Source organism: Melanerpes formicivorus, unplaced genomic scaffold, assembly GCF_026170545.1.
Source record: "Melanerpes formicivorus ecotype bairdi unplaced genomic scaffold, bMelFor1.0.p_v2 SCAF_132, whole genome shotgun sequence".
Classification (NCBI taxonomy): domain Eukaryota; kingdom Metazoa; phylum Chordata; class Aves; order Piciformes; family Picidae; genus Melanerpes; species Melanerpes formicivorus.
In genome coordinates, this window is record NW_027142484.1 from 334,153 (window position 1) to 361,141 (window position 26,989).

Consider the following 26,989-nt stretch of genomic DNA (forward strand, 5'->3'; position numbering starts at 1 on the left):
CAGCTGGAGAGAGCCAGAAGGTCTCCCCTCAGCCTCCTTCTCTCCAGGCTCAACCACCCCAGCTCCCTCAGCTGCTCCTCTCAAGTTCTCCAGACTCTTCTCCTCCTTCTCCAGACCCTTCCACAGCTCTATTGCCCTTCTCTGGACCTGCTCCAGCCTCTCAATGTCCTTCTGAGAGTGAGAGGCCCAAAACTGGCCCCAGGATTCCAGGTGTGGCCTCAGCAGTGCCCAGTGCAGGGGGACAATCCCTGCCCTGCTCCTGCTGGCCACACCATTGCTGATCCAGGCCAGGCTGCTGGTGGATTTCTTGGCCACCTGGGCACACCCCTGGCTCATCTCCAGCTGCTGTCTCAACCTCCAGACGAGGCCAGAAGCCAAATCACTGCAGGTCTGCTTTCTGCCAGCAGTCAGCTTCACCCAGCAGCTCCTGCCCTGAAGCAGCAAGCCCAGGGAGGTCCAAAAAGCAAGAGGTGGGCACCAGCAACCAGGAGCCACACACACAAACCTTGACCTAAGGACTTGCCTTGGGGGATCCCTCCCAAGCTAAACTTCTCCCTTCTCACCTGTGGTGCCCAAGGTTGCTCTGAAGATGCCTCCCCTTGGCCCACCCCCAGCTCAGTGGAGGAGGTCCTCCTGTCCTCCAGGCCTATGAACTCCTAGAGAGCATGGGGCAAGCATGGGGCAAGCATGGGGCAAGCATGGGGCAAGCATGGGGCAAGCATGGGGCAAGCATGGGGCAAGCATGGGGCAAGCATGGGGCAAGCATGGGGCAAGCATGGGGCAAGCATGGGGCAAGCATGGGGCAGCTCAACCACCTTCAGCTCTGAGTCCTGTGCTCCTGATGAGCAGGAGATGTTCTTGTGGGTACAGCTTACCCCCCCAGGGCCCAGAGGCAATGTAGAGAATAGAATAGAATAGAATAGAATAGAATAGAATAGAATAGAATAGACCAGACCAGACCAGACCAGACCAGGTTGGAAGAGACCTTCAAGATCATTGCCTCCAACCCATCACCCAACACCACCTAATCAACTAAACCATGGCACCAAGCACCCTATCAAGTCTCCTCCTGAACACCTCCAGTGATGGTGACTCCACCACCTCCCTGCGCAGCACATTCCAACGGCCAATCTCTCTGTGTAGAACTTCCTCCTCACCTCCAGCCTAAACCTCCCCTGGAACAGCTTGAGACTGTGTCCTCTTGTTCTGGTGCTGCTTGCCTGGGAGAAGAGACCAACCCCCACCTGGCTACAACAACCTGAAGGGAGGCTCCCCTGAGCCTCCTCTTCTCCAGGCTAAGCAACCCCAGCTCCCTCAGCCTCTCCTCACAGGGCTGTGCTCCAAGCCCCTCCCCAGCTTTGTTGCCCTTCTCTGGACACCTCCCAGCAAGTCAACCTCCTTCCTAAACTGAGGGGCCCAGAACTGGACACAGGACTCAAGGTGTGGCCTAACCAGTGCAGAGTCCAGGGGCAGAATGACCTCCCTGCTCCTGCTGGCCACACTGTTCCTGATGCAGGCCAGGATGCCATTGGCCCTCTTGGCCACCTGGGCACACTGCAGGCTCATGTTCAGCCTACCATCAACCAGTACCTCCAGGTCCCTCTCTGCCTGGCTGCTCTCCAGCCACTCTGACCCCAGCCTGTAGCACTGCATGGGGTTGTTGTGGCCAATGTGCAGAACCTGGCACTTGGATGTGTTCAATTTCGTGCCCTTGGACTCTGCCCATCTGTCCAGCCTGTCGAGGTCCCTCTGCAGAGCCTCTCTACCCTCCAGCAGATCAACTCCTGCCCCCAGCTTGGTGTCATCAGCAAATTTACTGATGATGGACTCAATGCCCTCATCCAGATCATCAATAAAGATGTTAAAGAGCATGGGGCCCAGCACTGATCCTTGGGGCACACCACTAGTGCCTGGCTGCCAGCTGGATGTGGCACCATTCACCACCACTCTCTGGGCTCAGCCTCCAGCCAGTTCCTAACCCAGCTCAGAGTGCTGCTGTCCAAGCCAGGGGCTTAAAGCTTGGCCAGGAGTTTGCTATGGGGGACAGTGTCAAAGGCCTTGCTGAGGTCCAGGTAGACTACATCCACAGCCTGCCCACATCAGAAGGGACAGGAAATCCTCCTCAGCACCACCTCAGAAAGCAGCTCCTCAGGGACTTGTCTGTGTTGGAACTGACCTCCTGAGCTCACCCAGGAACCCAGCACCACCAGGGCATTACACCTTGGCCCCACCTGCCCTGGCCTCAGCTCTCCTGAAGCCCCCCAAGGATGGGGACTCCAGCACCACCCTGGGCAGCCTGTGCCAGGGCCTGCTCAAGCCATTCAGCGCCTCCTCAGCTTCCCAAAGCTCAGCTGGGTCATACCTCCATGCCTCCCTGGCATGGGATCCAAAAGCTGTGACCTGGGTGCAGCTCCTGTGCTGGATCAGAGCTGAGCCCTCCTCGGGACCCAGCTCAGCCTCAGCCCTCCCTTCCCAACAGCTCCCTGGAGGCAGCCCCCAGCCCGTGGGCATGCTGCATGAACCCAGCACCAACCAACTCCATCAACCAGAAACTCCCTGGAGGGCATCCCAGAATGGCTCAGGTTGGACAGGATCTCAGAGCTCATCCCCTCCAGCCTCCCCACCACGGGCAGGGACACCTCTCAACTAGACTCAGCTGCTCATCCAGCCTGACCTTCAACACCCCCAGGCAGGAGGCAGCCACAGCCTCCCTGGGCAGCCTGTGCCAGAGTCTCCCCACACTCATGCTGAAGGCCTTCTGGTAGATGCTGCCTCTGACAGGCAGCTGGGGAGCAAAGGAAGGTGACAAGAAGCTCCAAACACAGAGCTGAGGCCACGGATCGTGACAAAGGTGAGGCCCAGGCAGAGCAAGGCTGACTCCCTCCCCCCGCCCAGCCCTTCCCAGTTGGAGCAGACCATGAGGCATCATCTGGAGAGTCCCAGGCAGCAGCATCTCAGAGGTGCCAGACCAGGGTCCGTGTTGAACCCACACACGTGGCTGCAAGCTGTCACTGTCAGGCTTCAGATTGCTGCTGGCAAGCTGCTCCCCCAAGCTGAAGACTCAAGATGATCTCACCAGCTTCTGTGCCAGCAGAAGGAGCCCCAGACAGTCCAACAACAGAGCTCCACCTCAGAGCAAGCTGCTAAAGTGTCAGCCTCACCTCCCGAGCTGCAACAGCTGAGCTCCATGCACCAGGAAACTCCCCAGCAGCACCCTGCATCCCTTCAGGTGCCAACCTCACCTCCAGGGCTGGGGTACCTTGAGCACCAACAGCTGAGCTCCATGCACCAGCACCCTGCATCCCTTCAGGTGCCAACCTCACCTCCAGGGCTGGGGTACCTTGAGCACCAACAGCTGAGCTCCATGCACCAGCACCCTGCATCCCTTCAGGTGCCAACCTCACCTCCAGGGCTGGGGTACCTTGAGCACCAACAGCTGAGCTCCATGCACCAGCACCCGGCATCCCTTCAGGTGCCAACCTCACCTCCAGGGCTGGGGTACCTTGAGCAGCAACATCTAAATGAGCCAGGGGCTGCCCAGGTGACCAAGAAGGTCACCAGCAGCCTGGCCTGGATCAGCAATGGTGTGGCCAGCAGGAGCAGGGCAGGGATTGTCCCCCTGCACTGGGCACTGCTGAGGCCACACCTGGAATCCTGGGCTCAGTTTTGGGTCCCTCACTCCCAGGAGGACATGGAGGGGCAGCAGGTCCAGAGAAGGGCAAGAGAGTTGTGGAAGGGTCTGGAGAAGAAGGAGAAGGGTCTGGAGAACTTGTGAGGAGCAGCTGAGGGAGCTGGGGTGGTTGAGCCTGGAGAGAAGGAGGTTGAGGGGAGACCTTCTGGCTCTCTACAGCTCCCTGCAAGGACCTTGGAGCCAGGTGGGGTTGGTCTCTTCTCCCAAGAACAAGAGACAGGACAAGAGGAAATGGCCTCAAGTTGTCTCAAAGGAGGTTGAGGTTGGCCATGAGGAACAATTTCTGCCCCTTGAGGCTTGTCCAGGCCTGGCCCAGGCTGCCCAGGGCAGTGCTGGAGTCCCCATCCCTGGAGGGCTTTCAAAGCTGTGGTGCTGAGGACCATGGGTTGGCAGTGCCGGGTCAGTGGCTGGACTTGATCTTAAAGGTCTCTCCAGCCTCAAGCATTCCCTGATCCCATGATTTGTTTGCTCCTCATCAGCAGGACTTCTGCAGCTGCATCCCTGGGCCGAGAGTGAAGTGTAGACCACAGCAGCTCAGAGCACATGGCACAGAAACCAGGCTCCTGCTGCTGCTCCTCCTGACACTGCCTCTAGCCCTCCCTTCCTCTTCTGGGCTTTCTCATCTCCAAACTCTTCAGCAGAGACTTTCTGGCCAAGGACACCTTGATTGCAGGTGGGTTCTTTGGCCTGGGTGAGCTCCACCAAGCCAGAAACCACGCTGGTGACCTGCAACAGGGTGGAAAAATCCTCTCCTAGGCTGAGGTGGAGAAGTGGAGCAGAGCAGAAAGAAGGACTTCTGACAGGTCCCAAGAGGTTGTGTAATTCTCATCCCAGGCTCCAGCAACCCAGCTGCAGCTTGGCTTCTGCCCATCTTTCAGGATGACCTCCTCAGGAGACACCACCAGGAGGAACAGAAAGCAAATTTCCTGACCCTGCTATGAAGGAGAAGCTCTCCAGTGACCCCAAGCTCATCCTAAGCACTGAGGGCCTGACAGAAACTCAGCCACAGAAACAAAGCTGGAGAGGGAGCCTCAGCACCACGGAGAGGGAGCCTCAGCACCACGGAGAGGGAGCCTCAGCACCACGGAGAGGGAGCCTCAGCACCACGGAGAGGGAGCCTCAGCACCACGGAGAGGGAGCCTCAGCACCATGGGCTTGCTGTCAACTTCTCCTCCTAGTGAGCACAGAGCCACCCAAGGAGATGCCAAGGGATGGTTCCCTACCCCCAACATATAGACAAGGCTGAGCCTGGTGCCAAGCACCATCCCCTGAGCCCCCAGCAGCCATACAGGGAGTGGTGGACAAAGTTGTCTTCAAATCCCCCAATCCCAGCATGCTGGGGTGGGAAGGGACCTCTGGAGCTCAGCCAGTCCAACCCCCCCTGCTCCACCAGGGGCACCCACAGCAGCTTGCCCAGGGGCACAATGGCCAGGGGGAGTTGGAAGGATCCACAGAAGGAGACTCCACAACCTCTCAGGGCAGCCTGCTCCAGGCCTCCAGCACCCTCACACCAAACAAGTTGCTCCTGATGGAACCTCCTGGCTTCCACTTGCTGACCCTTGGCCCTTGTGCTGTCCCTGGGCACCACTGAGTAGAGCCTGGCCCCAGCCTCTTGCCCCCCACAGGTCCTTCAGCTCCTGCTGAGCACTGATGCCTCTGGGGCTGCTCTTCTGCAGGCTCTCAGCCCCAGGGCTCTCAGCCTTTGCTCCTCACAGAGCTGCTCCAGGCCCCTCAGCATCTTCCCAGCCTCCCCTGGACGCTCTCCAGCAGCTCCCAGTCTCTCTGACCTGGGGAGCCCAGCACTGGCCCCAGGGCTCCCTAGGTGGCCTCAGCAGGGCAGGGAAGAGTGGGAGGAGAACCTCCCTTGCCCTGCTGCCCACACTCTCCTTCACGCCCCCCAGGAGGCCATGGGCCTTCTGTACAGCAGCTCTGGAGACAAGCCCCTGATGGCAGCACACAGCTGGAGATGTGGGGCTGGGGTTGGTGTCCCAGGTCAGCTCCCTGCCCTGCCCCCCAGAGCATGAGCCCTCAGCAGGCCCCCAAGCTGCTCCCTCCAGGGGACACCAGGGAACCTGGACCCGCAGAGCCCGCTCTGTGGCAACCATGACACCTGAAGCTGAGGGAGAACATCTGAGGCCAGGCCAATTTTGCAGGCAGTGCTGAGGATGTCTAAAAATAGAGCTTCTGATGGCAGGAGGTGGGAGCTCTTAATGACCAGAGAGGGCTGGCTGCTTGCACACCTCCTCAGGGATCCTCCGGCTCCTCTCTGCGCTCGGGTCGGTTCTGACACCTCTCCCCCAGCGCCACATCCTCCTCAGCTCCCAGCTGACCTTCCTCATCCTTGACTGATGGCACTCCACAAGCAGCATTCCAGAAGGTCTGCAGGGCTCTGAGGAGCTGCCTGCCTTTCTCTCCCCTCCCAAGTGTCCTACCCTGCTCATGGACCCACGGGTCCTGCTGGCTGCCCCTTGCTGACGCCCAGAGCCCCAACCCCAGCCCTGCCCCTGCAGCTCAGGGCTGCCCAGCTGCCACACACACCCAGGAGACCTCTGGTCAGCTGCAGGGTGCTCAGAGCTGAAGTCCCCCTGCACTCCTCTCTCTAGGTCACAGTGCTGCGGTGGTTGCAAGCCAAGGCCACCCCCAGCATGCCCTGACTGGAAGACACCTCCTGCTCCACAGCACTGCCCTCCCAACAGCTCCTGTGGGCCAGGTCTGTTCCAAGCACCAGCAGGTGACAGCTCAGGCCCAGCTCAACACTCCCCACCAAGAACTGGCCTCTTGGAGCTGCTGGGGCCACACAGCTTTGTGATGGCCAGCACCAGGGAGTGCAGTCGCAGAATGGGTTGGGTTGGAAGGGACCTTCAAGAGCATCCAGTGCCAAGCCCCTGCCAGGGGCAGGGACACCTCCCACCAGCCCAGGCTGCTCAAGGCCTCATCCATCCTGGCCTGGAACACCTCCAGGGAGGGGAGAATGTTTAACATTCTTGAGCTTTGAAGGAAGCAAAGCAGAAGGTACAAATCCTACCACCTTCTTATCTGCAACCACCAAAGCAAGGAGAGATCCAAAGGGCCAGCTGGAGCTGGGTGACAAGTGGTGTCCCTCAGGGGCCTGTGCTGGGACCACTGCTGTTCCATAGCTCCATCAATGACATCAACAGACAGGCTGAGGCACCCTCAGCAGGACTGCAGATGGCACCAAGCTGAGAGGTGTGGGTGAGGAGGCTGAAGGATGGGATGGTGCCATCCAGAGGCACCTGGGCAGGCTGCAGAACTGGGCTGAGGAGAAGCTCAGGAGGTTCAATAAGGCAAAGGGCAAGGTCCTGTACCTAGCTCAGGCCAATCCTAGAGAGCAGCACAGGCTGGGGGTGAGGAGACTGAGAGCAGCCCTGCAGAAAAGGACCTGGGGATGCTGATGGGTGAGAAGCTGGGCAGGAGCCAGCAGTGTGAGCTTGCAGCACAGAAGGCCAAGGGCAGCCTGGGCTGCATCCAAAGCAGTGTGGCCAGAGATGGAGAGAGGGGATCCTGCCCCTCTGCTCTGCTCTGGGGAGACCTCACCTGCAGGGCGGCATCCAGCTCTGGAGCCCTCAGCACAGGAAGGACATGGACCTGATGCAGAGGGACATGAAAATGCTCAGGGGGTTGGAGCAGCTCTGCTGTGAGGCCAGGCTGAGGGAGCTGGAGGTGTTCAGCCTGAAGAAGAGAAGGCTCCAGGCAGACCTAAGAGCAGCCTCCAGTACCGGAAGGGGCTCCAAGAAGGCTGCAGAGAGACTGTTTGCAGAGGCCTGCAGGGACAGGATGAGGAGCAATGGCTTCAAACTACAGCAAAGCAGATTTAGACTGAATGTGAGGAACAAGTTCTGCACCTTGAGGGTGGTGGAACACTGGCACTGGTTCCATCCCTGGAGATATTCACAGTGAGGCTGGACAAGGCTCTGAGCAACCTGAACCAGGGGAGGATGTCCCTGCTGAGTGCAGGGCATTGGACTGGGTGACCTTTGCGGGTCCCTTCCAAAGCATTCTATGATCCTATGATCTACCTGGACACCACCCAAGACCTATTTAACTGCACCAGAAACCAAACTGGGTTAGGGAGGAGCAGAAAGGTTGAGCAGAGGCAGAAAAGCTTAACTGCTGGAGAAGATGCAAAGAATGGAGCACATGAACCTGCTTGAGCAGGAGGTGTCCCTGCCCATGGAACCAGATGGTCTCAAGGTCCCTTCCAAGCCAAGCCCACTCTCTTGAGTCCGTGCTGAAGGCCACAGCAGCATGAGTGGAGCAGAGCAGCCAGGCATGGGATGGAGAAGAGGAGTGAACAAAGCCCTGAGCTTCCCTGGAGCACCTGAGCAGGAGAACACTTCAGACTGAAGAGCCACGTATTTATAACCCAGCAGAGGCCACTTCTCTACCCCAGGACATGACGAGATGGCTCCTGACAGCAAGGGCACTCCCAGGGACCCGAGAGAGGTCAGGACATGCAGCTCCAGCTGGCCCAGCCGCTCAGTGCCGGTGGAATCCCCGTCCCTGGAACCGCTCCAGGCATGGCTGGGCAGGCTGCTCTAGCTGCAGATGTCCCTGCTGAGTGGCCCTTTCAAAATGACCTTCAAAGGTCCCTTCCCACCCCAACCATCCTGGGCTTCCATGAAAACAAGCCCAAAGGCACAGCAAACAGGAGAGGACCATGTCCACTGACCCTGCAGCCCGCTTCCATCTCAGGTGCTTACAACCCCCATCGTCCCCACGGTTTCCTGAGCACCCACAGCATCCCTCCCAGCCCAGCACCTCCTGCTCCACACAGCTCCACCACCTCTTCCCACCACAGCCCTCCCACAGCCACCTTCTCACTCCTCTTTAGCCAGAAGGTGGCAGGTGACACCCCGGGCAGGAGCACCAAGCTCCAGGAGCTGTCCAGCTGGCTGCTTCCCCTACCCTCAGCTGCCACTGCCTGAGCAGCTTGGCCCTGAAGCCCCCTCCACACATGTGGCACATTTGGTTGCAAATGCTGAAGTGCCTTGAAGATGGAGCAGGGAGCAACCAGAGAGGAGGAACAACTGGGTGTCTATCTGCCCTTGGGAGAACACTCTGGAAGGAGCAACCATGGACCTTCCTGTGTCCTTCAGCAGCAGCCTCCTGTCCTCCTCCTCTGCCACAACTCACTCTTCAAAGCTCCTGATCACCACAAGAGGCTCCTGGCTCAGGAACCTCTCATTAGTGTCCCCCCCAAATTGTTGAACCTGCAGACAGTGACCACAGGACAAGCAGCAGAGCTCCCACAGCACCCAACCACCTCAGCCACCCAGCTCTGATGCTTTCTGCTTGGCTGCCCAGTGAGCACAAAGCACCTTTGGTAAAGCCATGCCACAGGAGAGCCCCCAATCCCAGCATGCTGGGGTGGGAAGGGACCTCTGGAGCTCAGCCAGTCCAACCCCCCCTGCTCCACCAGGGGCACCCACAGCAGCTTGCCCAGGGGCACAATGGCCAGGGGGGGTTGGAAGGATCCACAGAAGGAGACTCCACAACCTCTCAGGGCAGCCTGCTCCAGGCCTCCAGCACCCTCACACCAAACAAGTTGCTCCTGACGGAACCTCCTGGCTTCCCCTTGCTGTCCCTTAGCCCTTGTGCTGTCCCTGGGCACCACTGAGCAGAGCCTGGCCCCAGCCTCTTGCCCCACACAGCTCCTTCAGCTCCTGCTGAGCATTGATGCCTCTGGGGCTGCTCTTCTGCAGGCTCTCAGCCCCAGGGCTCTCAGCCTTTGCTCCTCACAGAGCTGCTCCAGGCCCCTCAGCATCTTCCCAGCCTCCCCTGGACTCTCTCCAGCAGCTCCCAGTCTCTCTGGAAGTGGGGAGCCCAGCACTGGCCCCAGGGCTCCAGCTGTGGCCTCAGCAGGGCAGAGTGCACAGGAACACTCCACAGCAGATGGGGATAGCTATGCAAAGCCATCTGCCAGCACTCCTCCACCACAGGGACAAGAGCCTCCAGCTCCCCAAGGCCTGGTGGGACCCCCCCTGGTTTCTAATCCCCTCTGAGGAGCTCAGGGCTGCAGAAGACCATAGAATGCCAGCTTGGAAGGGACACCAAGCCTCACCTGGTCCAACATTTACACACCTCCACAGCCCAGCTTTCAGCAGATGTTGGAGTCAGGCAGTTTTCTACCACACTTCAGTCCCCAGGGGAGCTCTTCAGAGCTCCTCAGATGAAAGCAAGAACAGTTGGTGCCCAAGGGCTACAAGAACCCAGAGTGAGGCACCAGGAGCTCAGGCTCCTGAAGGCTCCCAGCCTGGCTGCTGCTGCTGCAGAGGACACCCTGGACAGCACAGCTGAGCTGGAGGGCCCACGGTGACAGGGAGCAGCAGGAGATGCTCTGCAGCCTCCATGGGTCACTGGTCTCCCAGCAGAGCCCTGCTGGGTGGTCAGTGGAGCAGGGCTGGCAGGCAGCCCTCATGACTCAGCAATTTCATCTCCTAGCAGAGGAGCAGCAGCCTCAAACCCTCTCCAAGGAGCCCCTGGCTACAGGGCTTTGATGTCTCCCAGCCCTACTGTGTCCAAGAAATGACCAAAGCAGCCATGAGCTCTGTTAGAAAGAGATGAAGCCTGGAAGGTTCTAGAGCAGCCTCCTGCAGCACAGCAGAAGGAAAGCCCCAGAGGCTCTACAGGTGGAACCTGACCAGTCCACCAGGAACCAGCACAGCCCTGCAGGACCAAGGACTTGACTCAGTGACCCTGAGACTCCCCTTCTGGATCCTCCAGCGCTGGGATGGAGAGCAAGGCAGGAGCAGCAGCCACCCAAAAGCAAGCAGCTTCCCCACGTGGAAGGGCTGGAAACCAGCAGCCCCACACCAGCGCTCCCTCCCCAAGGAAGTCCCTCCCCACGGCACATTCCTGCCTGCAGGCAGCTCCTCACAGCTGCACCTTCAGAGGGGTTTCTCCCTCAGCCAGAAGCCCTCAGAGATGTCCCTCTGGCCCTTCCACATCTCCCCAGCTCAGCAGGCAGATGCCTCCAGCAGGCTCTGACAACACTCCTCAGCTCAGCTCCCACCCTCCCCAGAGCTCCTCTGCTCCTACCCACCAGGCTTCAACACTTCCTCCACCTGCCACCTTCCCCTGCTGGGCACCTTCCACCCGCAGCACTTCCCCTCCTGGGCAGCTCCTCCACCTAGCTGGTGGATCCTCCAGGACCCTGCAGCCCCCTCAGAAGAGGCCCAGCTCAAGTCAGGGACCTTCCCCACCAGCTGGGCAGGGGAGGGCTCTCCCTAGCACCTGAAGATGCCTCCATTTGCAGGGGAGTCACGAGTCCACCCAAGATGACAAAGCAGCACCAGCAGCAGCTCTGCTCAGCCTGTCGCTCCCCATCTAGCCTCAGCTGCTCCCCACCACCCCAAGGGCCACCTGCCCAACCACCACCCATGGTCCCCAGCCTCACAAGGGCTCAGCAGCATCTCTTGAACTGATTCCCTTTTAACTCTTCCTGAGCCTTCTCCACCACACCAGAAGAAACCTACCCGAGCCCCTCCGGCTCTGAGAGGCCGCTGCCCACCCTGCCATCAGGACCACCACACCTGAGCCAAATGCTGGAGGAGACACAGAAGGATGGGATAGAAAACACCACCAGGTAAGGGGGGGTGGGGGAAGAGAGGGGCAAAGCCCTTGTGACCCCACAGCCCTGTCCATCTCTCGCTTCCTTCCAGCCTCCTGGAGCACCTTCGCCCCACGATCACCCCATGAATCCCCACACATCCCCAGGTCCAGCTGCAGGAAGCTCACAGCCACCTCATGCCTATCTCTTCCTCCTCCTCCACTCAGGGGACAAAACCTGTCCCTGTGAGGGCACCAGCAGGCTTGCTGGGGCTTGCCTCCTCCATGGGCAAGCTTTTGGTGCCCACAGCTCAGAGCTTCCCAGGTCTGGTGCGGCTGTGAAGAGCGCAAGGAGCAGCGAGCTCAGCCTCCCCCTCCAGAGCCCACATCCAAGCAGCTCCTCAGCTTGGTGGCTCCAGCCCGAGCCAGCAGCAGCAGCAGCACCAAGATGAAAGAAGATCCTGAAAGTTCCTCTGCCGAGCTGTGGAGCGGAGCCCGCGGGCAGAGGAAGCCTCCTCCGAGCCCCGCCTGCACGACCCACCAGGGGGTCTGCCTGCCCTGGAGAAGGCTGCCCCACGCCACGGCAATGCCATCACCCCCCCTCTGCCCGCGGGTCCGGCGCTGCCAGGCCTCCTGGCTGGATTTTGGGGGAAGCAGCACATCCTTGCCCACATTCCCCCGGCCACCAGCACCCAACCGGAGGTGGGCTTGCACACGGGAGCCCTACTGAGGTCCCAGGGGACCCCTGTGGGTAACCCCACGGCGCTGACGAGCCCTGCAGGCAGCCTACAGGAGCCCAGCAAGGATCCCTGCAGGGAGCCCGTGGTGCCCAGGAGCCCCACGGATGAAGGCTCAGAGCGGTGCCCACTTCTCCCGAGGGTCCCAGCAGATGCTGGCACCCACAGCCCCATGCCACTGCATGGGACCAACGACCCAGGGTCCACAGACAAGATCAGAGCCTGTGACCCATGCCCAGCTCCACACCTAGGGTCTCACTGGGCAACCCCAGGGTCTGATCACCGCCTCCCTGGCCCCACAGCCCCAGGGTGTGAGTGAGGGGCCCAGCCTTGACCAAGGGAGCTGGGGGCTGGAGCGAGCTGTGGACCCCATGGCTCTGCTGCCCCACAGCCAGGCTGCAGACGCCACAGCCAAAGTGTGGACCCCAAAGCAAGGCTGGAGACCTCACTGACAGTCTGCACACCCCAAGGGGAGACTGCAGACCCCACAGATGGGCTGCACACCCCAAAGCGAGCCTGCAGACCCCAAGGGGAGACTGCAGACCCACAGACGAGCTCCAAAGCCCAAAGCAGGGCTGCAGACCCCCATGGCTGGGCTGTACACCCCAAGGGGAGAGTGCAGACCCCACGGCAAGGCTGCACACCCCACAACACGGCTGCACACCCCACGGACAAGCTCCAAAGCCCAAAGCAGGGCTGCAGACCCCCATGGCTGGGCTGTACCCGCCAAGGGGAGACTGCAGACCCCAGGACACGGCTGCACACCCCAAGGGGAGGCTGCAGACCCCTCGGACAAGCTCCAAACGCCAAAGCAAGGCTGCAGACCCTAAGGGGAGACTAAAGACCCCACGGACAAGCTCCAAACCTCAAAGCAAGGCTGCAGACCCCACAGCCCCACCCGGGCCATCCCGCCCCGCCGTGTCCCGCCCCAGCCCGGATCCCGCAGCAGGTGGGTGTCTCCCGGACCCTTCACTCACCCTTGACAGCCTCGCCGCGGTTGAGCTGGATCTCGCCCTCGCCCTGCGGCGCGTAGCTCTTGACCACGATGAAGCGGCGGCCGGGCACGGCGCTGTACAGCTTCCGCTTGGGGCCGCGCAGCGGAGCGGGAGCGGCGTGCGGTGCGGGCTCGGGGCCGGGGCCGGGTGGCCCCGCCGGGCCGCCGGGGCTGTAAACGAAGACGTAGGTTACGGTGCTGATGCCCGGCAGGTCACGGCTCGGCCCGCCGCGGCCCGCGGGCTGCGCCATGGCGGGGGGCGCGGGGCGGGGGACGGGTCAGGGGGAAGGGGGTCCGGGATGGGGGGACGGGGGACCGGGGGTCCGGGGGCCCGCCCGGGGCCCGGCGCCGGGGTTCAGCGCAGCCCCGGCCGGCGCGGCGCGGCCCGGGCGCGGGCACCGGGTGCGGCTGGGGGGCCGCCGCCCGCCGCCGGCTCCATGGCGCGGCGCCGCCCGCCCCGCGCCGCGCTCCGCTCCCTCCGGCGCCGCGCCGCCGCCGCCGCTGCGCGCACCATGGCCCGGGGCAGCCGCCGCCGCCGGCGGGCTCCTCCCCCTGCGGGCGGGGAGACGGCGCCGGGGCCCCGCCGCGCCCCCGCCGCGCCCCCCCCGGCCCCGGCCCGCCGCGGGGACGCGCACCGGGGCGCCCCCTGGCGGACGGCAGATGGGGGGGCAGGAACGGGAGGGACTCCGGGCGGGGGGGGCGCGCTTGGGAGGGGCAGTCCCAGGGGCAGGGAGAGCGGTGACGGGGGAGGGGAAATGCTAGAGGGGTAGCACCGGGGGGGAGGTGGGGAGAGGGATCCCGGGGGGTGTGTGGGGGCATAGAAACCGAGGGACTCCGGGGCGGAGGGGGGGGCGTGGGCAGTATCCGAGGGGAAATGGGGAGGGGGTCCCCGGTGAGGTGCAGTGCCAGGGGCGAGCTGGGGGAGACACGACACGCACACCACCATGGGGGGGGCTCACCTGGGCAAAGGGAGGGGGGATCTGGGGGGGGCAGCACCAGAGGTGGGAGCGACAGTTTGGGGGAGCAGTGCCCGATGAGGCAGCGTATTGATAGGGAGGGGGCAGTGCGGGGGGGGGAGCTGGGGATGGGGTTTCCCGGGGGACAGCTCGGGGGGAGAAATGTGCGGGTCGGGCAAACAGTTTGGGGGGGCAGGGGGGTGCCCAGCTCCCGCTCCCGGGCGGATGGGTGACAACAGGGGCACTGCAGGGCCGGGGTTGGGGGTGGATCCCCTCTGCCCCCCGAATTTGGGCGCGCCGCGAACGCAGCCCCCCCCTCCCCCGATCAGAGCCGCAGATACAGAGCGGGAATCGGGGCTGACACAGCTCCTGCCGCTGCTGCAGCCCCCCCCCCCCAGCTCTGTGCTTGCAGCCCGCAGCCCCACAACCCCCCAGCTCCGTGCTTGCAACACCCAACCCCACAGCCCCCCCAGCTTTGTGTTTGCAGCCCCCAGTCCTGCAGCCCCCCCCAGCTCCGTGCTTGCAGACCCCAGCCCCCCAGCTCCATGCTTGCATCCCCCCCACGCTCAGTGTTTGCAGCCCCACAGCCCCTTCCAGTCTGCACCTCCAGCCCCTCTTGGCTCACCCCCCCATCCCGCAGCCTCCCTGTGCCCCCTGGCCATGCCCCTCCTCCCCTCCTGCTGCCCCCCAGGCCCCCTGCAGCCAGTGTGAGGACGCAGATGGGGGACACGTGACACAGTGCTGTGACAAGCAGACGTGTCCTGCCCCTCAGGCTGGCCAGGACCCCCGGGGGCACAGCCTGGCATCACCCCCCAGAGAGTTGCTGGTGGACCCACACACCCTGGAGAACACCAAGGCCAAAGGTCCCCCCCTGCCCACTGCCTGCTCCGGAGCTGGTGAGCCCAGAGAGCCTGTGGAGTCTCCTCCGGAGGACACCTGGGCAGTGTCACCCTGGAGCAAGCTGCCGTGGGGCACCCTGCTGGAGCAGGAGGGGTTGGACTGGATGAGCTCCAGAGGTCCTTCCCCCACCCCACTGTGCTGGGACTGGGGGAACCCTGTGGTTGAACTTGTCCCCACACCTCAGTGGTGTCACCTCGGAATGTGCCAGCACCCCCAGCCTCAGCCCAGCGTGTGGGGCCTGAGCTGCAGCCACTCAGGACCTCCACCACGACCAAGGAACAGCCCTTGCCCTCACACATCTCCATATCCCTCCTGGGTTGCTCCCGTGGCTGCAGACACTGAAGCCCAGCCCGGGTCAGCAGAAGCCCCAGGGGGAGAAGCAGGCAGGGAATGCAAGAGCCAACAGCTCCTGGGGACCATCTGCACCCACCCCCTGCCCATGCCGGCAGGGCACACACACTTTGGGGGGCACCTACATGGGTGGGGTGGCCAGGGTGGCATTTCTGCAGCACAAGAGCCAGGACCCCTCCCTCCAGCAGCACATCTGGCCCACGCAGACCCAGCACAAGCTGGATGCCACCAAGCCCCTTTGCCTGTCCAGGATGCTAATCATGAGCCCACCCTCTCCCTGTGGTGGCACCAGGGCTGGGCACGAGCTGCTGCTGATCTTCAGCCAGCGTGGCCACCACACTCCACCCCTGGGCACGGGATCACAGTCACAGGACAGTTTTGGTTGGAAGGGACCTTGAAGATCATCCCACTCCAACCCTTGACCCAGCACTGCCAGGGCACCACCAACCCATGGCCCTCAGCACCACAGCTCCACAGCTCTGAGACCCCTCCAGGGATGGGGACTCCAACCCTGCCCTGGGCACCCTGGGCCAGACCTGGACAACCCTCAAGGGCCAGAAATTGTTTCCTCATGGCCAACCTCAACCTCCCCTGGGACAACTTGAGGTCCTTTTCACTTGTTCTTTGGGAGAAGAGAGCAACCCCAAGCTGACTCCAAGCTCCTTTCAGGGAGCTGTAGAGAGCCAGAGGGTCTCCCCTCAGCCTCTTTTCCTCAAGGCTCAACACTGAGTGGCCCCAGAAGAGCTGCCAGGTCCATTGCAGGGCTCCAGATCACAGCCCACTTTGAAACCAGTTGGAAGTTCTCTCATGCCAAGACCTTTCCCTATCCTGAAGCAACAAACCAGTCTGGTCTTCAGCTCCCCAGGCTCTTCAGGTCCTCAGCTGCTCCTCCCCAGCCCTGTGCTCCAGTTCCTTGCCCTGCCCTGGACCAGCTCCAGCCCCTGTGGTGGGTCCGCAGCAGGTTCCTGCCCCAGCGCTGCTGCATCTCCCCAGCGAGAGCCTCGCCTCTCGTGTGGCACTTGGAGACACTGCTGCTGGGCCAAGAGATGGAGCTCAAGCCATGAGCCCCCAGCTCTCCAGGCTCCTCTGCAAGGTCTTTCACGGGGAAGCTTCGCTCAGGGGTTCCCCACCCTGCCAGGAGCTGCCCCTATTGATCCTGCCCACGCCCGATCAATCCTCAGGGACTTAATGAGTGCAAGTAGCTCGGAGCCTCCATCCATCAGCTCTCTGGGCCGTTCCTAACGAGGTTAGTGACCATCTCAGATCCCACCACTCTTGTCCAGGGCTCTCTTGGCAGGCTCAATTAAAGGCTGTTCATTAGTTCAATCATGTTCCATGCTAATGTCCGCTTGCTGCCTGGGTCCTGCAGCTGGCTGCAGGCTCAGGGTCTCCCTCTGGGGGTGTTCCCAACTGGAAAACATGAGGAGGTGGCCAGAAGTGGGGTGCATGCTCCCCAACAGTCCAGAGCTTCTGCTGGAGTGTCCCCACCTGAGCTGACAACGTGCTCTTCACCTCCTGGGTCACTTTGAGGCTGAAGGCGCAGGTCACCCCCCATGGCTGGAGGCAGGGCTGCTCTCTGGATGGCAGCCAGGATGCCTGGAGAGCATCAGCCAGGACCATGACTGTGTTTGTTAAGCAGCTGAGGAGCTTCTCAGCAATCCCAGGCTATGGTCCTCACCTCACTCCACCTTCTCCTCCTCCCCTACAAGACACACAAGGCAGACACCAGGGCCAAGGCTCCTCAGGGATGGAGACCCTCCCCATGGTGCCACAAACAGAACATGGTCACTGCCCTTCCTTCTTCTGCACAGAGCTCCTGCCCTTGGGCATCACAGGGATGCTGGCTTCCTGGTGGACATCTACTTGGAAGTCCACTGTCAGTGTAGAGGACCCTCCACTGTCCCTGGAGAGGAACAACCCCCTGCACCAGGACAGGTGGGAAGCAGCTCCACAGACCTGGGAGTGCTGCCAGACTACGAGTTGCCCATGAGCCAGCAAGGTGGCTGAGAAAGCCACCTGGTGGGGAGGGCTCCTGGGGGGTATGGAGAAGAGTGGAGGGGTTTCAAAGCCATGGAGATGTGGTGCTGAAGGACATGGCTCAGCAGCAGGCTTGGTAGTATTGGGTTGATGCCTTGCCTCATCCCTGCATGTCCCTGGGAGGCAGTGGACGTTCTGAGGAGTCTTCCAGGCTTCCACTGCAGAACCTGGGGAGCTGAAGACCAGACTGGTTTGTTGCTTCAGGATAGGGAAAGGTCTTAGCATGAGAGAACTTCCAACTGGTTTCAAAGTGGGCTGTGATCTGGAGCCCTGCAATGGACCCGGCAGCTCTTCTGTGGCCACTCAGCTCCCCTGCTCTGCATGCGCCAACCCCAGCATGGATGGAAGGAGCTGGGGACCTCTCCTCTTGCTCTGAGAGCATCCCTGTGCCCTCACACACACAGCTCTGCACCCCTGGAGGACCTGGAGACGGTGTCTGTGTAGGAACCTTCCTGGACACACCTGTCCTCAGAGCTGGGTGGGAGGAGGCACCCAACACATGCCCTGCCCCGGGGCTCTCGGCTCAGGGGAGGGCTGTGCTGACCTCCTGCCCGAGCTGCGCCCCACGGGCAGGTGAAGGAGGCTTTGCCACCGCCCAGGAGGTGTTACAAAGGTTCACCAGGTCCTTCTCACCTCGAGCTGACTGCCAGCTCCTGGCTGGTGGCACTTCCCATGTGTCTTCTGGAGGAGACGCTTCTGCTGTGCTGGAGCTTCAAAATTGTTACTACGAGTGGCTGGCAGCTCCAGAAATAGACCATGGCTGGTGGGAACCAGCTCAGCTCCAGCAGGAAAAGAGCAGCTTCCTGCTGCTGAAACTGCCCCAGCCTCACACTACCAACCCCAGCAGGGCAGGCTGGCAGGGACCTCCAGCGACCATCCCACCCAACCCCCCGGAGCGAGCAGGGGATGCCTACAGCCCGCTCCTCAAGCTCCTGCCCAGATGGATTTAGGATGTCTCCAAGGATGGGATCCCAGCATGGTGGGGAGGGAAGGGACCTCATGGAGGCAGGGGGCTTGGAACTGGCTGATCCTTGGGGTCCCTTCCAACCCTAACAATTCTGGTTCTATAAAAGACACCAAGGCTGGCTCCAGCAGGACTCAGAAGACCACCCCTGGCCCTTGGAACTGTCCCCTTGCAGCTCCAAGGGCACTGTTGGACTTTCCAGCCTCACCAAGAGGAATGCAGAAGCAGCCCCCCAGTTTGTACAGTGCCAACATCCTCCCTCCTCTCCTGGGGGTTAACCCCATCCCTGCTTCTCCAGCAAGCCAAGGGTTAACCTGGTGGCAGACACAGGGAGTGAGCGCCAGAAGGAGAGCCTTGGCCTCAATCAAGGGATTGCTGCAGCAGGCTGAGTGCCAAGAGCAGGGACAGTTTCAAAGGGGGATTAGGCAAACACATCACAGAACCATAGAACTGTCAGGGTTGGAAGGGACCTCAAGGATCAGCCAGTTCCAACCCCCTGCCATGGCCAGGGACACCTCACACTACAGCAGGTTGCTCACAGCCACATCCAGCCTGGCTGCAAAAACCTCCAGGGATGAGGCTTCCACCACCTCCCTGGGCAACCTGTGCCAGTCTCTCACCACCCTCATGGGGAACAACTTCTTCCTAACATCCAATCTCAATCTACCCATTCCCCCCCAGTTCTATCACTCCCTGACACCCTCAAAAGTCCCTCCCCAGCTTTCTTGTAGCCCCCTCAGAGACTGGAAGGCCACACTTCTCTTGCTGCAGCCCAGGCTCTGCTTGGCTCTCTGGGCTGCAAGTGCTCACTGCTGGCTCCTGTTGAGCTTCTCCTTCACCAGCACCCCCAAGGCCTTTTCTTCAGGGCTGCTCTCAGGCCAGTCCCTGCCCAGCCTACATCAGTGCCTGGGATTACCCTGACCCAGCTGCAGGACCTTGCCCTTGGCCTTGTTGAACCTCATGAGGTTGTCAGGGGCCCAGCTCTGCAGCCAGTCCAGGATGTTCCATTGCTGGTCAGTGACCATGATGAGCCCTCAGCAGCTCCTGTCCCACCAGCCATGGGTAAGCTGTGGGAGCCTCTCCTGGTCACTGCTCTGTGTTGTGACTTCTCCTCGTGTTGCACCACCCACTGTCCCCAGGGACAAGGGAGCCTGGTGCCAGGATGCTGCCCCCATGTCTCATGGCCCTACCAGCAGCTCTGCCTCTGCTCTAGCTTCTGTTCCTCTCTTGCTGGTCAGTGGCCACTGCTTCAGATCAGGTCTTGAGAGATGTTGTGCAGCTATGGTGGGACCTGGAGGCCAACCAGCCTGGCACAAAGCATCTGACCCAAGCTGCCGGGCGCTGGCACCGCTTCCAACAGCACAGAAGAACCATGAGCAGCCTGGGGACCCCCAGAGCCTCCACCCTCAGGTTGCCCATTTCTTTTGGAGGACCTGCTGCAGGCAGGATGTGGAGCAGCAGCTGATGCCAGGCTGGAAGCCCCCAAGGAGCAAAGGGGAGAAACTCAAATCCCTGCTGCAGGTAGAACAAATGAAAGGGATCCAAAAGCTTCTGAGAGCCAAGGGAAGCAAAACAAATCCTCTGAGGCTTTCAACCAATAAATCAACCCCAGGCTGAGCATCAGCAGGACAAGGCTGGGGACAGCTGGGGACAGTGGAGCTGCTGATGGCACTGAGGCAGTAACAGGAGGAGCAGGCACGGGCCCAGGCACCTGCTTTAGTGAACCCCCCCCTAGCAGAGCTGAGGGATGGTGGAGGTGAAGTCAGGCTCCACAAGGCTCTGAGCAACCTGTTCTAGGGGAGGATGTCCCTGCTGACTGCAGGGCGCTTGGACTGGATGAGCTTTGGAGGTCCACCCCAGCCCATTCTGTGATTCAAGTCCCCAGGCTGGGTCAGGGGCAGGACCACCAGGTTTGGGCCACTTCAGGAGAAGGAGGCTTGGTCCAGGTGGAGAAGAGCCAAGAACCTTCCTGGCAGGGACAGAAAGGGACATGGAGAAAAGGAGGCTGAGGAGAGACCTCATTGCTCTCTACAAGTCCCTGAGAGGAGGTTGGAGTGAGGTGGGGCTGGGCTCTGCTCCCTAGGATCAGGTGATGAGAGGAGATGGCCTCAGATTGTGCCAGGGGAGGGTCAGGCTGGACAGGAGGAACAATTTCTTGACTGGGAGAGTGGTCAGGCCCTGGAACAGGCTGCCCAGAGAGGTGGTGGTGGAGTCACCATCCCTGGAGGGGTTCAAGAAGCATTTGTCCATGGCATCTGGAGACAGAGTTTGGTGGCCATGGTTGGGTTGGGTTGATGGTTGGACTTGATGGCCTCATGGTTTGATGGCCATGGTGGTGTTGGGTTGAATTCAATGATCTTAAAGGTCTCTTCCAACCCAACTGATTCTGTGAGTGAGAAGCTCTGAGCCTGGGGTAGCTCTGGTGGAGAAGACCTGAGCAGGGCTCCCCACAACAGAGGGCTCAGGGGCAGAGCAAAAGAGGGAGGAATTTCAGTGCAGGGAGGATGATCCCTGGGCCTCCTGAGCACATCCTGCCCTGCAGCCTCATGCAAGAGGCACTCTCAGAGCAGACCCCAGGCTTGGCCCAGAGCCCTCTGATCCACCCCACAGCCCTGCTGATGCCTGCTGATGGGACTTGGGGATAACAAGGGTTTGTCTTTCATCCAAGGAGCTGCTGGGGAGGCAGCAGGCCAGTGGCCAGCAAGCTCCTGGCTGATCTCCATGGCAATTCATCTGTCTGGAGAAGGAGCAGGAGGCAGCCAAAGCAGCTCCTGTGATTCCAGGGGCTGGAAACATGGAGGCAGAAGAGGTGACTTGGCAGGAACCACCCTCAGCTCTGCAGAGCAAGGAGAAGACCAAGGCTATGTCAGCAGCACCTCCTGAGGCCAGGCTCTACACCTTCTGGAGAAAGGGCTTCCTAAAGGGCAGCCCAGGGTGGGACAGATGCCTCCAGAGGGCCCTGTGAACTCAAACTGGTGTCTGCTCCCATGGTGGGGAAAGCAATGTGTGGTAGCTTTAGGCATGGTGGTGAGGTGGGAAGGGACCTCTGGAGCTCAGCCAGTCCAACCCCCCCTGCTCCAGCAGGGGCACCCACAGCAGCTTGCCCAGGGGCACAATGGCCAGGGGGGGTTGGAAGGATCCACAGAAGGAGACTCCACAACCTCTCAGGGCAGCCTGCTCCAGGCCTCCAGCACCCTCACACCAAACAAGTTGCTCCTGAGGGAACCTCCTGGCTTCCCCTTGCTGTCCCTTGGCCCTTGTGCTGTCCCTGGGCACCACTGAGCAGAGCCTGGCCCCAGCCTCTTGCCCCCCACAGCTCCTTCAGCTCCTGCTGAGCATTGCTCAGATGCCCTCTGGGGCTGCTCTTCTGCAGGCTCTCAGCCCCAGGTCCTTCAGGCTTTGCCATGGAGAGATGCTGATGAAGAGCAGAAGCCAAGAGGAGCAAACATCAGGCCATGAGAAGGGGGAGGGGAGAGGAGCATGGCTTCACTCCACCAGCAAGGAGAAGACCTTGCAGGAGCTGTCAGTGATGCTCTTGCAGAGGGAAAGCTGCCAGTGGGTGAAAGTGAGGAGACCAAGGTGCTACCTCCTGGTCTTCAAAGCAGAGATCAGCCCTCAGATTTCAGAGGCAGAGCTGAGATCCCCCCTGGAAGCCAGGAGCAGAAATCAATTAAGAAGCCTGGGACACGCCTGGAGGAGCTCACATCTGGAAGGAGGAGGTTTCAGGAGAGATTAAAGCCAGCTAAGAACAACTCAAGGTCACCTTTGAAGGTTGGTGCCACACAGAGCATGTCCAGAAGACTGGGAAAGGGCAAATGGTCCAAAAACAGGGAGTAGGGAGGCAGGGGGGAAGGAGGTTAAACCCCCAAACAACAGAAGAGCTACTGAAATGTGGTAGCCTCACTTCTTAGAGGGACACACTGGCCCAAAGGCCAGGCCAAGGTGCTTGGGCTTGCCTGGAGGGCAGCAAGGTGGTGGTGACAGGAAGAAGGGACTCATCAAGGACACTTGGAAGAGCAGCAGCCAAACTCCTCAGCCTCTGGTGGCTCCCTCAGCCTCCGTGGCCACCACTCTGAAGACAGGAGGAGACCTCCTGGTGCCTCCCCAGCGAGGTGGGGAAGAACCCTAGGGCTGTGCTGGGGTCTGGGAAACAAAAAAGGGATGGGAAGAGATCCTTGGCACATCTACCAGGGCGGCTGCAAAGTGCTCCAAGAAGCAGCCTGGGGCTGAAGTGACACCAGGTGAAGGGAAGGTGCTCAAACTGGAGGCAGCACCAGCACCAGGAGGATGCTGCTGCTGCTGCTGCTGGTGTGGGTTTGGAGGCTATCACAAGCCTGGCTGTGAGTCACACATCACACAACATGATGAGCCACCACAGCTCCAGCCTGGAGCACAGGGCTCAGCTCTGCCCCACCAGACTCCTGGGATCCAGGCAGGGAAGCAGCAGGACAGCAGCAGCCCAGAGAGGAGCCACAGCGGGGCTCTTGGGCTGGAAGAGACTTCTAAGATCATCCAGTCCAACCATCAACCCAACACCACCGTGGCCACCAAACCATGAGGCCATCAAGTCCAACCATCAACCCAACACCACCATGGCCAACACCACCATGAGGCCATCCAGTCCAACCATCAACCCAACCCAACCATGGCCATCAAACCATGAGGCCATCAAGTCCAACCATCAACCCAACCCAACCATGGCCATCAAACCATGAGGCCATCAATGCCAACCATCAACCCAACCCCACCATGGCCACCAAACCATGAGGGCATCAAGTCCAACCATCAACCCAACCCAACCATGGCCATCAAACCCTGTCTCCAGATGCCATGGCCAAATGCTTCTTGAACCCCTCCAGGGATGGTGACTCCACCACCACCTCTCTGGGCAGCCTGTTCCAGGGCCTGACCACTCTCCCAGTCAAGAAATTGTTCCTCCTGTCCAGCCTGACCCTCCCCTGGCACAATCTGAGGCCATCTCCTCTCATCACCTGATCCTAGGGAGCAGAGCCCAGCCCCACCTCACTCCAACCTCCTCTCAGGGACTTGTAGAGAGCAATGAGGTCTCTCCTCAGCCTCCTCTTCTCCATGTCCCTTTCTGTCCCTGCCAGGAAGGTTCTTGGCTCTTCTCCACCTGGACCAAGCCTCCTTCTCCTGAAGTGGCCCAAACCTGGTGGTCCTGCCCCTGACCCAGCCTGGGGACTTGAATCACAGAATGGGCTGGGGTGGACCTCCAAAGCTCATCCAGCCTGACCACTCATCCAGGGAAGAAACTGCTCCTCATCTCCAACCACAACCTCACTTGGTGCAGCTTGAGGCCATTTCCTCTTGTTGGAGAAGATCAAGAGTTGGAAGGGCAAGGGAAGAGGGCTGGAACAAACTGAAGGAGGAGACTTTTGGACACTGGAGAACTTCCTATTGGTGAGGCAAACATCAAGACAGGTCCAGGAGGGTTCCCAGGAGCAGGCAGGAGGAGCACAGCTGGAGGTCAGTAGGGTCAGAGCCTTCCCTCTGGTCCTCCCTGGATGCTCCTGAAGGCCCAAACAGCCATCTGGGGGTTCAGAGCCAAGGGCATCAGCCACAGCCACCTCCAGGCCTCACTCCCAGGGGCACAAAGGCAGCTAACCACCAAAAGGCATCTGGGGACAGGTGGGGGTTGGTCTCTTCTCCCAGTCAACCAGCACCAGAACAAGAGGACACAGTCTCAAGCTGTGCCAGGGGAGGTTTAGGCTGGAGGTGAGGAGAAAGTTCTTCATAGAGAGAGTTGTTAGCCATTGGAATGTGCTGCCCAGGGAGGTGGTGGAGTCACCGTCCCTGGAGGTGTTCAAGAGGGGATTGGACGTGGCACTTGGTGCCATGGTTTAGTAGTCATGAGGTGTTGGGTGACAGGTTGGACTTGATGATCTTTGAGGTCTTTTCCAACCTTATTGATTTTATGCTTCTGTGACCCTGGCAGAGCTACTCTCTTCCCCTCCCATGAGCCCTGCTGGACTGCAGCCCCTTCAGCACCCCCTAAGGTCACCTTCCCCTCTCCTGCCTCTCCAAGGCACAGATGGCTTCAGCCTCCTTCTTCACCATGTCCAGCACACCTCCAAAGCCCTTTGGTTCCCTGTCCTTGCTCCCTGGCAGTGCCCAGGTTGCCTCTAAAGGGCCTCAGAGCTGCACCTGCAGTGGAGTCAATCATGGAATCATTTTGGTTGGGAGAGACCTTTAGGGTCTTCAGATCCAGCCATTGACCAAGCCCTCCTGGGTCACCACTCAGCCACATCCCTCAGCACCACACCTACAAGACAACCTGCAGCCTGGTCCTCCAAGGGTCACATCCATCTGCTGGTGCTTGCACACAGCTCTGGGCACCACTCTCCAGACCCCAGCTCTGGCCCCGTGGTGCTAGGTCCCTGTCAGACCTTCCTGAGCAGCTGTGCTTCCCACCAGCCATGGCTGTGCTCAGTGTCTCCTCTCCAGCAGAGGACTTCCAAAAGCAAAGCCCGACCCTAGCTGCCACTAAAGGGCCCCTTGGCCCCTCTGAGGCTCCCCAGCAGCCATCCTCCTGGAGCAGAACGGATGCCAAAGGCAGCAGTCAGCAGCACCAGAGCCAATCTCCTTAGCTATGGCCACCAAGTGAGAGGCAGCAGCAGGAGCACGTGGTCCATGGCACTGACACCCACAGGCCACCAAAACCACCCAGTGCCCGTGGAAGGCCTCCCTGTGCTGTCCAGCAGCCTGGGTGATGGTGCCCAGCAGCTGCTCCCAGGCCTGGTGGCTCCAGCAGAGCAATGGCCCCCAGCCAAGACCATGGGCAGAACATCCATAAGTGTGGATACCACCATGCTCCACCAGCCCTCTGCTCCCCAGGGACATGGAGGTGCAGGACCTCACCACGTGCCACCTGTGCCCATGGGCAAGCAGCTCCATGACCTCACCACGTGCCATCTGTGCCCAGGGACAAGCAGCTCCATGACCTCACCACGTGCCACCTGTGCCCATGGGCAAGCAGCTCCATGACCTCACCATGTGCCACCTGTGCCCATGGGCAAGCAGCTCCATGACCTCACCACGTGCCACCTGTGCCCAGGGACAAGCAGCTCCATGACCTCACCACGTGCCATCTGTGCCCAGGGACAAGCAGCTCCATGACCTCACCACGTGCCACCTGTGCCCATGGGCAAGCAGCTCCATGACCTCACCATGTGCCACCTGTGCCCATGGGCAAGCAGCTCCATGACCTCACCACGTGCCACCTGTGCCCAGGGACAAGCAGCTCCATGACCTCACCACGTGCCATCTGTGCCCAGGGACAAGCAGCTCCATGACCTCACCACGTGCCACCTGTGCCCATGGGCAAGCAGCTCCATGACCTCACCATGTGCCACCTGTGCCCATGGGCAAGCAGCTCCATGACCTCACCACGTGCCACCTGTGCCCAGGGACAAGCAGCTCCATGACCTCACCACGTGCCACCTGTGCCCAGGGACAAGCAGCTCCATGACCTCACCACGTGCCACCTGTGCCCAGGGACAAGCAGCTCCATGACCTCACCACGTGCCACCTGTGCCCAGGGACAAGCAGCTCCATGACCTCACCACGTGCCACCTGTGCCCATGGGCAAGCAGCTCCATGACCTCACCATGCGCCACCAACCTTCCCCTCCCCACTCCTGCCACAGCTGCCAGGGGGTGCCCACCGGGCAGGCTGTGGGACCCTGGCTGCCATCCCTCGTGCCCCAGGGAGGCTCTCACCTGGCCTTGCCACGGCTGCCCCGGCGCAGGGTGGTGGCCTCGGCCTCCCTCTCCTCCTGGACGCGCTGCAGCGAGGGCGAGCGGCTGTGGGCGCTGCGAGTGCTGGCCAGGCTGCCCTCGGGCCCTGCCGCCTCCTGCATCTGTGCCAGCAGCTGCGGGGGCAGGCTGCGCAGGGAGGGCACCGGCGAGTAGGAGCCCCTGGAGTCCACCTTCAGGTTGTTGTCGCTGGCAGAGCGCTGGAGGAGGCGCGGCGAGGCCAGGCTGGCGCCCAGCAGCCGCCGCCGCTTGGTGTAGCTGGGGGTCTCCCGGAAAGGCACTGCAAGAGAGGGCAAAGGGCATCAGCACCCGCAGGGGGCAAGGCCTCCCAGGGCATCAGAGGCCAGCTAGCAACCACACAGCCTTAAATGGTCACCACGGGCACTGAGCGGTCACGCAGCACCACCGTGGGCACTGAGCGGTCACCTGGCACCACCGTGTGCACTGAGCGGTCACCTGGCACCACCGTGGGCATTGAGAGGTCACCTGGCACCACCGTGGGCACTGAGCGGTCACCCGGCACCACCGTGGGCATTGAGAGGTCACCCGGCACCACCGTGGGCACTGAGCGGTCACCCGGCACCACTGTGGGCATTGAGCGGTCACCTGGCACCACCGTGTGCACTGAGCGGTCACCTGGCACCACCGTGGGCATTGAGCGGTCACCTGGCACCACCGTGGGCACTGAGCGGTCACCCGGCACCACCGTGGGCATTGAGAGGTCACCCGGCACCACCGTGGGCACTGAGCGGTCACCCGGCACCACCGTGGGCATTGAGCGGTCACCTGGCACCACCGTGTGCACTGAGCGGTCACCTGGCACCACCGTGGGCATTGAGCGGTCACCTGGCACCACCGTGGGCACTGAGCGGTCACCTGGCACCACCGTGGGCATTGAGCGGTCACCTGGCACCACCGTGGGCACTGAGCGGTCACCCGGCACCACCGTGGGCATTGAGAGGTCACCCGGCACCACCGTGGGCACTGAGCGGTCACCCGGCACCACCGTGGGCAT

At 61.2% G+C, this 26,989-nt stretch overlaps 1 protein-coding gene across 2 annotated transcripts in view; it reads right to left on the minus strand.

Annotated features, from left to right (window-relative positions):
- Positions 1-26,989, minus strand: part of SHANK3 (SH3 and multiple ankyrin repeat domains 3) — a 253,022-nt gene that overhangs the window by 132,116 nt on the left and 93,917 nt on the right. For both annotated transcript variants that reach the window (XM_068168106.1, XM_068168105.1), the window contains exons 12-13: positions 25,939-26,254; positions 12,975-13,162 (exon numbers count right to left, since the gene is read on the minus strand). In XM_068168106.1, coding sequence (XP_068024207.1) covers positions 12,975-13,162; positions 25,939-26,254 — 504 coding nt within the window. The remainder of the gene's footprint in view (positions 1-12,974; positions 13,163-25,938; positions 26,255-26,989) is intronic.